Raw genomic sequence first — 15,098 nt, 5'->3', positions numbered from 1 at the left:
CAACAAAATAAACATGAAAATAACATTTTTTAAATAGTAATTTCATTCAAAAACATGTGATAAATGTAAAGTAGATTAAAAATAAGAAGATAACAAAATTTGCCAGGTTAGAATTTTCTTCCTTGCTCGTTTTGACTTTAAATTGCACCGTTTTTGCTTCATTTTCTTCATAAGTCCATTTCTTTTACCTGGAACCAAAAGCATGTAAAATACATTTATTTAAAGTGTAATATCATTATAAATGAGTATAAAATATATATGAAAAAGTAGTCATTTTTTAGACTTGTCATTGTCTCAAACAGAATACTACCCACTAGTAGTTGTTTATCATCATCGTGACCACGATGACATTATTATAGGGGTTTCCTTTAAGGGCAATTCTGCATTAATAAAAATAATCAGAGGATGAAGCTTCCGCTTCACTGTGAAAGTGGTGGCACAAAGACCACCGTCTGAAGCCTTTTATGCTCGACTCATCAAACCGAGTCTCCTCCGAAGATGGCTGGCACTACACCCGTGATGTGAATAACACTGGCTCGAATAGGGTCATCAGGGTCCTCTTCTGTTGGAGTTTTCCTCTGCCATTCAGTTAATACCCCTAGGGCAACAAACTCTTTGAGTGTCTTTAGGAACTTTGAACCAGTCTCCGGAGATGTCTGCACTCGTCTATGTTATGATCATGGTCCTTGTGGTACTGATAGAACCTATTAGTGTTATAGAGAAAGCATCTGTTCTTATTGGTGGAGCCTTTTTGAAGTACTTCTTGTCTTGTATAGACTCCACTAACTCTGCCATCAAAACCCTCAAATGAGTGGCTTTTGGTACCTCTTGGTCGTCCGAAGATTAGTCATTTGCCCAACTTTGTTCTCCTCTTTAGTACTTTCTATCAGCATATCTATCATCACAAGGCGGCCTATTTTCTTCACGCCATAGATGTTGGCCATCTTTTGGCCTTCACCCATCATCTCGTGAGGCTCTCTTATGCGAGTGGGGGTTCACCTTTTTGGTAGGATAGGTGGACATACTCCTCCACCAAGATATGTTGGCGAAAAATTTAGGGTCTTATTGGGCCAGCTGCAGCTTATCCAGCTTCTGCTGATAAACAGCTTATCCTGATTCGGATAAGCTGTCTGCGGATACGCTGTCTGGCTGTTTGGTTAGTGCGTCTGGAAAACAGCTGATTATGGAAAATTGACCATTTTGCCTAAGTTGTTTAACTGTTTGGTTAGTGTGTTTTGTAAACAACTTATTTGGGAAATTTTTTTAGTTCAATGAATAATCTGTGTAGCAGAATGTTATTTTCTCAAATGTGGAAAAATGAAAATGCAAAAAAGTTTAATAATATTTATATAACTCAAAAAAATTTTGATTACATCAAATAATATGAGTGACTATATGAAAGTTTATTACACATTCACACACTAATATGGATTATAATAAAACCCAAAAAAAAGAAAAAATAACATGTTAAAATTACAAGGAAAAATATGATCATATTGACTTTAAAATGTAAAATCATATCATGACGAATGTTGCCTGCTTCTGATACCTCAAAACCTCGAGCAAACCCGTTCGACTGGGGTGCAGTAGATACGGAAGAACTCGAATTGAAGAACTCGAACCGCATGTGGCGTTCTCTCGTTGTGGTACTATCGAACTCCTAGCAGTTGTGTCTAATTTGGTGTCCAGTTGGGATATCATAGAAACATACTCCTTGTCGGCCCACCTGAAGAATTTGCAGTCCTCCTATCGTTGTGCCCACCGTGGGCACCTGTAAAACTGCCTCCTGAAGCTATGTGTCTGGCGTGACGTGAATAGTAAGGACGGTAGTCCGCAACGACACATCACTTTCTCGGACTTCCCTGAATGTCTGGAACTGATCGTTCTGCAGTTATTAAAACCTGAATAGATCAGTCCAAAAATTGAGGAAATATAAAAAGTAAACTTACCCAAGTGTGGAGACAGCAATTGCAACAACAAATTTACGTGGTCGTCCAAACTGCTCCACCATTATCCACCATATAAGAGGTGAAGTTATTAACCAACATGAAGCAATATATCCACATTAATTATAAAATAGCTCAAAGTTGCTAATATAAACTCTAATATAAGCATCACCTGCCTCTATGATACTCATGATTCCATAAAACAAACCGCAGAGTCAGCATTTTACAAAAAATTCAGCTTTGTTCATAATTAAGCTTAACAGTACATTAGTGCTCAAATTTTAAAAATATTAGTACTCTCTCTATCACATATAGCCGATGAACCAGAGTCTTTAGATTTACTCATCTTTTACTGTCACATCAACGGATGGTTAGATGGCATTATAACCGAAAATGAGCCACTTAAGATATGGACTATGCATATGTTAAAAAAATTCAAGAAACATAATGAATGCAAATATATATTGGTGAAACATAAATGTGCTTTTAATATAACCATTATACATGAAACCTCTCTTTTTCTTTATTATTATAGTATAACCGTATTTGAGTAAAAACCAATTGAAATTTGGAACGCATAGAGCTGAGTAGAAATTCTAAAGCAATGCTAGCCAAGACAACCCACAGGCACATATCATTACATTAACTCCATGACAGTTTTATAACACCATGATAGTTTTAAAAATGGCAACCAACAATTCATAGGGGCAGCTAGCTAATATGGCAACCCAAATAGCCAGAACATGGACTGTTTTAAAAATGCTAACCCAAAATCATTCCTGCACTAGCTAATATGGCAACCAAATTTTTTATTAGCTTTTCAGGAATAAATAAAAAATGCTCTAAGCATTCAAAAATTCATTTTATTCTATGATTCAACATATGCAGCAAAGATTAATTGTTTTAAATAGCTAAAAAATTTCAGTAAATAAAAAAGAAACATCAGCCATTTCGAAGAAAGGATAGGAATGTCGAATCGAGAAGAAACAACAGACATTTCGAACAAAGGATCTACATTTTTACCGGCGAAACTTGCTTCCCAAGAACTAGATCTAGGTTTTCTCCCACAAAAGACTTCCACATTAACCACAAAGAACATATGGATCGAGATGTGTTTCTGCGACATGGGGGAGAGGAGGTAGGAGTGGAGCGAGGAGAAGATATTTCTTACCTGCGGAAGCAGGAGCGGAGAGGAGGCAGGAGCGGAGCGGAGCGACTTTGGAGAACAAGATTAGGGATCGGGATGTTTGCATGTGTGCGAGGGGTAGCGACGTAAAGATCTCGAGGCCGAACGCGGATCACGGGTATATCCCCGCGATCCGCGTGCTTCATAAAATAAAAAACCCGTTTTCTTAAACGCTCGTCAAAAGCGGAAACCAAACATTAAGACGACGTTTTTAAAAACGCCGCTGCACTTTTAAGCTGCCCCAAACGGGGCCTAATTCTAATAGTTTGGCCAAATTCTTGGATTGTTGCAAACCTATAGTGTAATTGAATCGTGAGCTCCTTAGTCCCTGGGCTAAAGAGGCCTGAGCTACAGTCAGTTCCAAATCCCGCACCTCCAACATTTCTTTCTGGAAGCCAATGACATACGAACAAAGGTTCTCATTTAGCTCTTCAGATGCCACAAGGCCCATGAGTTCTTGCTTATGGGATCTACTTGGCAAATATCTTCTTAAATTCATAAAAAGAGGTGATTAATCCTATCGAAGGCCATTAAACTACCTAAGAGCCGAGTCTTTCAATTTGGTGTAAGATAAACAACAATATCAAACTTTAATCAAACCTCATAACAAACTTATTTGCAAGCTTTAAACAAGCATTAAAAAACTATTCATACTTATTCAACCATTCAACTAAATGATCATAAACGAACTTTAATTATATTCAATTAATTTTTAATTTTTAAAAAATAAAGTAATAAATGTATAATAATAAAAATTAATAATTTTCTGAGCATTATAACATAAATTAATAAATAAAAATCTATATTGTATTTATGCAATTTTTTTTATTAAAATTATCAAGGCATGTAACATCCTTCTATATAAATTTGATGAAAAGAATTAAAGGTATTTTGAAGGTCAATTAATTTAAGCACCACATACTTTTCTGGCTCCGCCCTTGCCCATGCCACTAGACCAGGTTTAAAAACAAGATCTTCAACCAAACCATGAATCAGATTCTAGAAAAAGAAAGCGTCGGGATTTTTTCAACAAAACTGTCAGTCATAATCTTCTATAATCATCTATTTTTGTCTTGATGCACAACAAAACTTTGATTGATTAACCACCCATTTCAAAGCAAATACTATATAAAATTTACCCTGCTCAAATTTGGGTGAGACTCATATAAACCCAATATAATGTTAATCGACTCGTGAACATAAAACACACACATCAAACAGCAGTTAATATAAACTATTTGACATTGCCAGCACTCCTTAACAGAGTTGTAAGATAACAAAATGTCTGTGACATTGCATAAAATGCATACCAAGAACATCATGTGAAAAACTGGAAAATTCTGATCAGAAAATGTATTCAGGGACTTCAAGCTTGAACGGTGCTACTTTAACCTCAAAAGGTGGGCCTTCCGGATGAGCCAAACTACAGTTAAAAAAAAAGAAAAAAAAAAGTATCAATGAGATAAGACATTAATCCATAACACCTAAAGGAAAATAGACAAAACAACGGTCATAATACTTTTCATCGGATATAGATAAGTTTTCTTTTGCATGTGAATACCTTCCAGGAACAAAGGTAAAAGAACCTTCAATAGACCCAGAAGCATAAGGCAGAGGAGTGCAGCTTTCATACACAAACTCATTTTGATTTGGCCTCAAATGAGGATACTGCATCCACAAGAATTACATATAAAATAAGAGTGTCTGCTTAAATAGAATATATGTGTGTGTGTGTGTGTGTGTGTGTGTGTGTGTCAAGATATCTTAATACATTTTTAATTAAAATGAAACTAATACTGCACGCATCAATGATTTTAGGTTAAGTTTCATGTATATCCCTCAAACCAACCTAAGATAACATACAACTAAATTTTTTAAAAAAATGCAAATAACCATTGGACAATTAATTTAGTTGTGTCATAAACATGAATGTCTGTTAAGTAAATTGTATTTAACTTCCAGAATCAACTTTATCATCCAATAATTTAATTATATTGAGAGATAACACGTGATGCGTGAAATTAAGAATATGTATTAGAAAATTAATCCCACCTGTACAAAATGTAACAGGACATTCTGACAGATATTTTAGAATATAATAGATTAGTGAATGCTAAGAGATTTGTGAAACAAAAAGAGAGTTACAGTGAGACTAACCAAGCCTATCACGGCTTCTCCAGATACTTCATCTACGATGTTGTCGTTCGACCTAATGATCCAATGCCGGCAAGAAAGTTGGCAAGTAGAATAGTATACACCATTCAAAAAGCATTCCTCAGGAATTAGAGACATGCGGATTGAGTAGGAATAACAGTACTCCATCCTCTCTCCATTAAGAATAGATAGTTCAGGCACAAAAACCGCAGAAGCTCTTATCTGAAGTCGTCATGGCTAAAGTGTTAAATTCAATTTGAATTTTGAAGACTAAAATTCAATACATCACAATACATTAGAAAAATATGAAAAGAAAAATGTCAAAAAGTAGGTCTTTATTATACACAGTACATCAATAGGAATAAATGGCAGTCCCATCCATAGTGTATGTAAGAAAAAAAAATGAGAATTGGTTTATTCCATTATTTTGTAATTCCAATTGTTTAGTTCAATTTATTTTTAATTCTATAACCTTTTAATTGTATTTTTTCGCATAATGAGAAGGGGTGCCAGGCTTTTCAAAAAAAGAGAAAAAAAAGGGAAAAAAATATTTTTTAAAAAAAAACCATTAGACATTCTGAGTACTTGACTATGCAAAAAATGAAATTTCTCCCTAATCCATCTTGATGAAATAGATAATATGTATAGTTTACTGAGATGCACATTGACATGCTATACGCACCAGCTGCTGTTATTTGACAGGACATTCAATAGAATTTGACTATGTTAGCTGCAATCACTTTATAATGATCATAATAGTTTAGAACTATTCCCAAACAATTTTCACGTTTCAGAAGCAATCAACAAGATAAAGCAATAGTTAGAATGCAGGATCTTCAATAAGTTGCATGAAAAAGGTTGAAATTTTTTTAAATGCATAAAGATTACAATACAGGTTTACTTTGTAAGCATAAACTGGCCTAAGAGTGTTTTTCCTCTCCTTACCAGTGCCTCCCGATTTGAAATTAATCTCCAAGAGCATGACTGCATATGCATTACTTCTTTTCCTTGCGGAAGAATCAGTTATATTAAATATTAAACACGCATACAGGTGGAGCGATAAAAAAAATATCAAACTAGATAACAAAAACAAATTGCAAGCATTATTGGCGTGGGCCTTGGAGATTCCATTACCTGAACACCATTAGTTACAGCAGTTGAATATGTAGTAAGAGAACTTGGATATAAGCTGATTGCTTCTGATCTTCTCACCATAGGAGTACCAGACACTGCTTCAGGAAATAAACTGATTGTTCGGGCTTTTCTGAGCATTCGAGTTTGAATTATACCATTATGAAGGAGTCTGCTATGCTCCTCCAACCACAACATCAGCGCACCCTGTGGTAAACCGTTTGTGGCATCAGATTCTGGCTTAAGTAGCTCCGAAGGTACACAAAGCATCAATTCGCCTGCACTTAACATATCTCTAGTCCCAACATAGAGTTGACCGCTGCTAAAATTAAGAAGAAACCGCTTGTCCAGGTAGTTGGACATTGCCACTACAATATTTTTGCTTTTAAACCCCATCATTTGTACAAATTCTTTTGTTTTTTTAACAATTTGGGATAAAGATAGTAAGTGCACATTAACTAAGTGATTATAAAATTCATAACCCCCTATAATACCCAGGGGAGCTAAATGCCTGCACTGCGATCTATCAAACCCCTCTGTATCCTGACCATCACAGAAACGGTACAAAATTCTTGTTGAGAGAGGAAACTTTGCCCCAAGCTTTTCTTCGGCCTTTTTTATCTCAGCTTCCGTAGCGCCCCTCCTCAAGGTATCATTAGCTTCAGGAAAATTAACAGCCATCCAACTTCTAATTGAACACCAGCATTGTTTAGCCCTCCTTACTAAAGGCAGTGGATACATCAAAAAGGATTTCAACCATTGTTCATAAGCAGCCTGTAGTTTTAATGACATTAGATATGTGTCAGAGGAGATACACTAAACTAATATGCAAGACCATTATTATTATTTTGAAAAGAAACACAACAGAATGGAAAAACAGACCAGACCAAATTAGTACAAGAAGAAGAAACAACGTAAATTTTCACAATATTGAAAATATAATGGAAAAGAGCGTGGAAAGGGGGAAACTTGATCTGCATTTGCTTCATCTATTGGAAACACTTTGCCTGCATACAAAGATATCAGCAAAACGAAGTAACGTGGATTTAGCATAAACATTAACATTTACATTCTACTCATTTTTGCAAACTCTAATAATGCCATAGTCAGACCTAGCTGCATCAGAAAGGTTCGTGATTGATGTTAGGCTAATAGTGGGTTGTAATGCTTCTTTCCAAAACTAACAAAAAAAATTAAATGTCAATATTCCCAAGGTTAGGACGCTCCATTGAAGCGGTGCGCCATGACCTAATCCGATCATGGTACAAAATAATGAAGCCTTGCTAGGATATCAAACCCTAAATTACAGATTATAACTTAACGTGATTGTGATCATGTAGGGCAAGGGTTGCTATGCAATAAAAGAAGATTATTTCTGGAATATTCTAGCATCTGATATTTCCCAAGATTTTATTTCAATTTCATTTTATTTAATGTTAGGATCATCTTATTTAAAATAGATAATAGGATTTTTTTTATGAGTTACATATATTTGAATTCAAATTAATTTTATTTTACCTTGGAACCATATAAATAGAAATTAAAATCTTGATTATAATTGAAAGAAGAATAAGGCTTAAAAGATTTCTTCTTTTATTCTTTCTCTTCTCCAAACTTCCCTGCCACTAGTTTCTCTCTCCTACCCATTTACTTCTTATAAGATTCATGGTGTCTGATTTTCAAAATGATCCCTCTATTTGATCGCTATCTCCCTTTGAAATTGCATGCATTGGAGACTCTTACATAAAGTTATCTCCTATTTGATGTGAAAACCAAATTCAAGGAGGAAGGCGAATAAATCAAAGGCCCGTTTTTAAAATGGCATCAAGTCAGTTCATCTATCTCCATAAATTTAGCAGCATGCCAAATTTTCAAATAATGATTGAATCAAAATGTTATTTACCAATATACATCCTTAAAATTATGCTCCCACGCCAGCATGACATTTGTAAGCATAAAAAAATTGATAATTGTAAGATGTATACATTAAATAACGGAGATAAATCACAGACATAAAAATTTGCCCATGGAGCTACCAAGTTCTACCTATTTACTTCATAGTTCATGTTATCACTTTCTTGATGTGTTTACAAAATACATAAACTTCTAAGAACAATATTATTATGAATATAGGTAAAATATACGATACACCAGGTTATCCTCAAAGAGCATTATTTACACTGCGGTATCAATATAAGTATGTCTAATCATTAACTCACGTAATGACACACACTGACTGGGTTATTGAAATAAAGACTGCCAAATATCATAAATCGAAGAAATTTTTGATTTATGAGCATGTCCCAATGTGTTGCATAATTTTAAGTGGTGGCTAGTTGCCTAGTATCATACGAGCCTCCTTAAAAGGATTAAATGAAATAGACAAAAGTGTAGAGGCAAATATTGTATCTTTTCGCCTTACTTGAATGGCATTCAACACTAGGAAACTATGCATGTTGCATCTCTTTTCTATCCACCCAACAATATGCCTACTTTTACTGGCGGCTATTGTCGTATTCCAACTGAGATGCCTTGCAACACACAAACATGCATATCTAAGATTTAAAGTCCTTCAAATATGAATTTGGAATAAAAAGTTGTGTTTACTTGAATAAAAAATCATCACTAATCAAGAACTCTTTTTAAAGCACCAATGGTTTATTATTTAGGTCCTAATAAATCTAAGTTACCTACATATGATAAATACATTTTTTATATTATCAAAATCAATCATCTTAACTTTTATTTAAAATAAATAAAAAAGAGGAACTCGACTAAAAGCATAAGCAAATTTATTTTCAACTCTGGTATAGTGCTTAAGGATAAAAGCATGCTCCTACAAAAACCTAACCCAATTTACATTTTTCTCCTAATTTCTTTTGAGAACTTACATATTTCAAAGCTTCATGATCAAACTTAAAAAACAATCTTTGTTCAACTAATAATGCGTATATTAACAAAAGAACTACAAACTATCATAACAAAAAGACCATTAAATTCTCACTGAAAAAGCAATCATATGTCCTTGATTTAAATCTCAACCAAAAACTAAACCAAATACATCAGAATAAACACTTGATTAAAATTAGGCAATCTAAACATAGGTACATTTATACGCCTCTCTTTAACTAAACTACAAACATAATAAATATTTTTCTCAAACGAATTCTCCTTTTCTTGAAACACTTGAAATTAATGAAATCATAGTATCAAATCCGTTAATAATCACTCAAAAATCACAAAACCACCCAAACTTATAATCTGAAGAATGTTAGCTAGGTTGACTAATTATTAATATCCTTAACTTTATCAAGACGACCAACAGTCGATCGGCCTCTTTGAAAGACTAATAGATGTCAAAAAATTTCTTCAAAGTCGAAAATAAATTATTGACTTATATAATTTCAAAAACTTTCTTAAGATGCACCAAAACCTCTCTTTTCTTGTTATGGATCAAAATAACATCCAATTCAACAACAAGAAACTTTTTAATGAGTGGTATATGAAATGGATAATAACTCTCACAAAAGTATTGAATAATCAATCAAATCCAGAAGGCAATGCCAAACACTCATATAGTTTACTTTTGATTTTTAAAATAGTTTTTCAATCACCACTCTCTCTCATTCTCGTTTATTGATAACAGCTACTTAAATCAATTTTAAAATTGATAGAACACCATAAAAATATCTGACATCATCCATTTGAAATGCAGAAACTTATAGTTGATGATAAATTTATTAATTGCCAATTATCTATAAACATGTGTAAACTACCATCTTTCTAAGGTTTAAGAAATAATAACTTGAAAAACTTATACTTTAGTGCTGCGTGCTAGAAAATTTGCGGCGGTAGAGAAATGGATTACTGTCTTAGCGTTACAAAGTTTTCCAAATTATAACGTCAACGTGTGAATGATCTCGTTGTATAAAGTGAGCGGCCGCCAATGGCGATCAGTGGAGGTCGGCAATGGCGATCAGTGGAGGTCGGCAGGTGGTGTTCGACGGCGGTTGACAGTGGTCGACCGAGGTCAGCAGTGATCGATGGTGGTTAGCGGTAGTCAATGGCGGTCGGCGACAATCAGCGGTGGCAGGAGTGGTGCTGCACTTCAGCTCTTTCTCAAAACTTCAAGTTCTTTCTCAAGCCTCAAACTCTACTCCCCTTCATGAGAGATGGGACTTTATTTATAGTGTTTTAGGTGCAATTAATGCAGGAATATGAATCACTTTAATCAGACGGTCCAGAGAGCTTCATTCGATCAAACGACGTTTGATCGACATTTGAGTGCCTTAACGATGTCGAAATTGAGCAATCTTGGGCTCGGGAGATTCGACTTGTCGAGATGCTCGATTCGACTATAGGCTTGCTAGATTTGGCATTAATTTGTCATTCTAAATATGTCTGAAAAACTTTCAAGTGTGGTGTAATGACATGATCTGAGCTTGATTGACTCGGATTTGACTATTTTTGATATCATTGGGTTCGCCTCATCGAGTCGGTTAGTTTGATTATAAATTTGCTAAAATCAGAGCTTTGGATGACTTCTTATCAAGATTTGAATAGTTCTTGCTCAAAAGATTATCTTGAGATCTGTGTCATGCCTCGAGATACGTGTTGAATGATGGGAATTTGTTGATGGCATCTCAGTTGCCCCTTATTTTCGGGCGAGACCATTTTCGTCGTCTAAAAGTATTAAAATTTTGAGTATTTTATATTTTTATAATATATATATTAAAGGAAAAAGCATCTCGTGGCTCCCTACGTATTAATATAAATTAAAAGTACAAAAAGAGGGAGGGAATAAGGATCCCCGTCTAAAAACAAACTAAAAATTATAAGAGTTCCTTTATCCACGTTACAAATCCACACCAAAAGGATAAAAAGGAAAAAAGTGTACCCAAAAAAATACTAAATTCAGTATACCAAAGTAATCGTATACCCCACAAAAGATGAACACCAAAAAAATAAGAAAGAACACAAAGACCAAGTGAAGATCTCCAGGCGGCAACAATATCACAAGCGTCTGAGTCCACGAAAGAAAACCTGCAGTAATAATGACAAAGGAAAGAAAGAGGGCCCGTGAAAGTAAAGATTGAGTTAATGAAGACAATAAAACCTGTAAACTCAGGTGCAAAAGCTGGCACCCAAAGAAAGTACCACAAAACTAAAAGTAGGTACTGCCATAAATATAAGGTGAGTGGCAACCACCGCCCCAACCGAGAGCCAATCGAGCCCTAAGTAGGAAAGGAAATATAAAGAGAGTCCCAATGAAATCCAAGGCCAAACCATACCACCAAACAAATAATAACAAGCTAAGAGGAGACATTCCAACGAACATATGGGGCATCAATCTTGTCACCAACCAGCAAAGTGTTTAAAGGAGTAGGGGGGATTAGATCCCACCCAACAGTTACTAGTGGCGCTACCTAAAATAGCAAGCCAATTTGCGGGTTGATTTCCCTTCCGATAATTGAAACTCCATATCACATTCATATTAAAGATTAAGCCTTTAATCCTCTTAATATACTAGAGGATATCCCAAGGGGCCTCGGCACCATTGAAAAAGATGTCAACCAAGATGTGATTATTAATATACAAGAGGATATCCCAAGGGGCCTCGGCACCATTGGCAAAGATGTCAACCAAGATGCAATTATCACATTCAAAGACAATAAAATGACAGCTAAGAGAGTGAGCTATCATGACAGCCATCAAGATGGCCCGAGCCTCCGCCTCCATAGGAGTGTCAGCGTAAGAGGGGGAGGACAAGAAAAGAATACAGTTCCCAACAAAATTACTAGCAATGCCCCCACAACCCGCACTATTAAATTTTCAAATCCCATCGGTGTTAAATTTTACCCAATCCCTGGGAGGAGGCCTCCATCTCACCAAAACCGGGAGAAGAGGAGATCTCCTCTCAGCCACGACCGTAAGCCCCATAGAAAGAAAATAGTTAATGCCCCAAAAGAAGCTTTGTTTAGCATTACCTGTCCTTCAAAGCTTATTAGTATAGGAAATAAAATTAGTAAAAACCATCCTATTCTAAATGGCTTTACCCTCATGTATAATATCATTACGAGTCATCCAAATAAACCAGCATATAATGTAAGGGTGGACTTGTAAGAAAATGCTTATGTTTTCGATCTGAATTGCAAATCATAGTGGTAAGCAAAAGATTCATCTCCGGATTCACAATAGTGCCAAACCACATGCCAACCTTCCTCCATATGAAAAGTGGAAAGGGGCAGGAAAAGAAAATATGCTCAACAGTCTCCTCCGCCGAGTTGCACAAACAACAACGTGAAGCAAGTCTCAAACCCTTCATTTTTAAGATATCATCACATGGGATAACAGAGTGAAAAATCCACCAAACTAGAAAAGACATAGAGGGAGTTAATGCCAATTCCATACACCCTCTCCCCAAGGGAGCTTTTGGAAATTATGTAAGGCGGAATATAGAGATTTGGTAGTGGAGCAAGACATAGGAAATTTCAACGTATAGGAATAGGAAATTTCAACGTAGGAGTATCTTGCAAATGAGGCTCAATAGGAATGGTGGAAATGAAAGTAGCTCCCTCGAAACCCAGAAGATTAAGCAAAGAAGTTCCCCTTGGATGTATAACGCTCCATTATGGAGCGAGCATTCAACTCACGTGTGATTGCTACCTGTCAACTCCAGTTCTAGCTCGCTAAAAAAACCTGTGCTCGATTCAGTACTCTGAAACCTGCATGATGCCCATCCATCTATAAATATATATATATATATATAGATATTAAATTTATATTTATACAATCGCAATTGATTCTACCGCTGGAAGGAAAGGACCTCGCATCGTCGACTCTTGCCCTGGCGTCTGCGTTTACGTTGACGATCATAGCTCCCTATCGTGGCTTGCGTCATAATATCGCTCCACCGCTCGCGGCGTCGTCTTCCTTGATATCGCTACACTGCGCCTGCTTGATATCGCTCCACGCCTTTGTCGCTCGCAGCTTCGTCTTCTGCGCCCGACTGTTTGGTTTTCTTCTGTTTCGGCACTGCTCCTGCTTCTGCGCCCGACAGCTCCTCTATCTTTCAGCAATCTCGCAACAGTTTTAACATCGACAGCCTCTGATGGCGTTTTCTTCTTCCTTAGCTAAGCCAAACAAAGTCTCCTTTGCCCATGTCGTGCGTAACCCTCAGGTGGAGTCCGCGGTGATATTCCCCTCAAGTTATAAGAAATCTCGTGAGGGTACAGATGATTGTCCTTTTATTAAGAAGGAAAGTAGGAAATATAGAAAAGAAACAATTTTTTTCTCTGAAGCAATCTTTTTCTCTGAATCAGAAATTTCTACTCCGAACCCTGACGGAGAAATTAAAGTTTACTCCTATTGAAAAATTTTAGTGTGGGCACCCACCTATGGAAGTTATCAAAAAGAGTATTGATGATCTTAAAGTTGTAGGCAAGTGAAAAGTGAGACTCATGGATGGGAGACATGTGTTGATTCAACTAACAGTGGTTGAAGACTACACTAGAATTTTCTACAAAAAATATCTTAATATCGAAGACAAATCAATGAAGTTACTCAAGTGGTCTTCTAATTTCTACCAAAATCATGAAACTTCCACTGTACCGGTATGGTTTAGTTTACCTAGTCTCAAGCTGCATTTTTTTCACCATCAGGTTCTCTACTCTATTAAGGTCATCCTTGGGGATCTTTTGAAACTAGATCTACCTACTTTCAACCTAACCAGACCCTCAGTGGCCAGAATTCTTGTGAAGTCTGGTTGGGCACAACCCATAATGGTTATTGGCAACAAATCATCATGGAACGCAAACCCTCAAGAAGTATCCGGTGTAGAGGCAACTCATACTTCACATATTCTAGAACCTATTGTGGGTACTGTTGTTGGTATTCCTTCTGCATCAGCTCTACCCCATCAGGTTGATTCTTCGGAGGAGGAATGTCGGGTTTACACTTCCATGAGGAAGAAGAAGAATGGAGATCTATTAGAGCTCAGAAGTATTATGAAAGATACTTTGGTTACTACGAGTAATGATCAGCACCTTACCAATTTGCTAGTTGGATCCCTACCGAGAACTAGAGCCAAAGGCAAGACTAGATTGAGATGACTCACACTTTTTCAGCGCCCGGGTGGTTTTTTGGGTTTTTTTTATTTCTATATGCACCCATCTTTTATATTTTTTGGTGTGTGTTGGACCGTGTGGGTTGGGTATTTAGGCCCACATATATGATAGAGCAAAGAAAAGTATTGAAAAATAGTTATGAAGAGACCAATGAGTTCTCAATTGCAGTAACATTACATTCAAAGATTAGTAACAAGTCTTTTTTTTGTATGATTGTATTGATACTTAGTATGGACATTCAAAACTGCTTTAATGTATATATTTTGCATATGATCTACTTCCTATCAGTTAGACATATGTTAAAAAGAGTGAAAAGTTAAAACAATAAATAAAATATTAAAAAGATAAAGGGATTAAAATCAATTTAACAGATATTGAATATACCAAATACAATTTTAATAGTAGTAATAATAACAATTGTCAATCAGGAGTATTAAAAGATAAAGTGATACTTAGGGCCCGTTTGGGGCGGCTTATAAGTGCGGGCGGCGTTTTCAAAACGCCACCATACCGTTTGGTTCGCGCTTTTCGCCAGCTTATCAGAAACTGCGTCTG

The 15,098-nt window shown here is 36.0% G+C and overlaps 1 protein-coding gene across 1 annotated transcript in view; it reads right to left on the bottom strand.

The window, feature by feature from the left end:
* Positions 1-4,287: 4,287 nt before the first annotated feature.
* LOC110036670 (F-box protein SKIP16) overlaps positions 4,288-15,098 on the bottom strand; it is a 19,959-nt gene continuing 9,148 nt past the window's right edge. Inside the window, exons 2-5 of the mRNA XM_020741168.1 lie at positions 6,421-7,191; positions 5,290-5,508; positions 4,694-4,800; positions 4,288-4,555 (exon numbers count right to left, since the gene is read on the bottom strand). Coding sequence (XP_020596827.1) covers positions 4,477-4,555; positions 4,694-4,800; positions 5,290-5,508; positions 6,421-7,191 — 1,176 coding nt within the window. The 3' untranslated portion in view covers positions 4,288-4,476. The remainder of the gene's footprint in view (positions 4,556-4,693; positions 4,801-5,289; positions 5,509-6,420; positions 7,192-15,098) is intronic.

Source organism: Phalaenopsis equestris, unplaced genomic scaffold, assembly GCF_001263595.1.
Source record: "Phalaenopsis equestris unplaced genomic scaffold, ASM126359v1 Scaffold209544, whole genome shotgun sequence".
Classification (NCBI taxonomy): Eukaryota; Viridiplantae; Streptophyta; class Magnoliopsida; order Asparagales; family Orchidaceae; genus Phalaenopsis; species Phalaenopsis equestris.
This window is presented reverse-complemented; position numbering and strand designations above follow the sequence as displayed.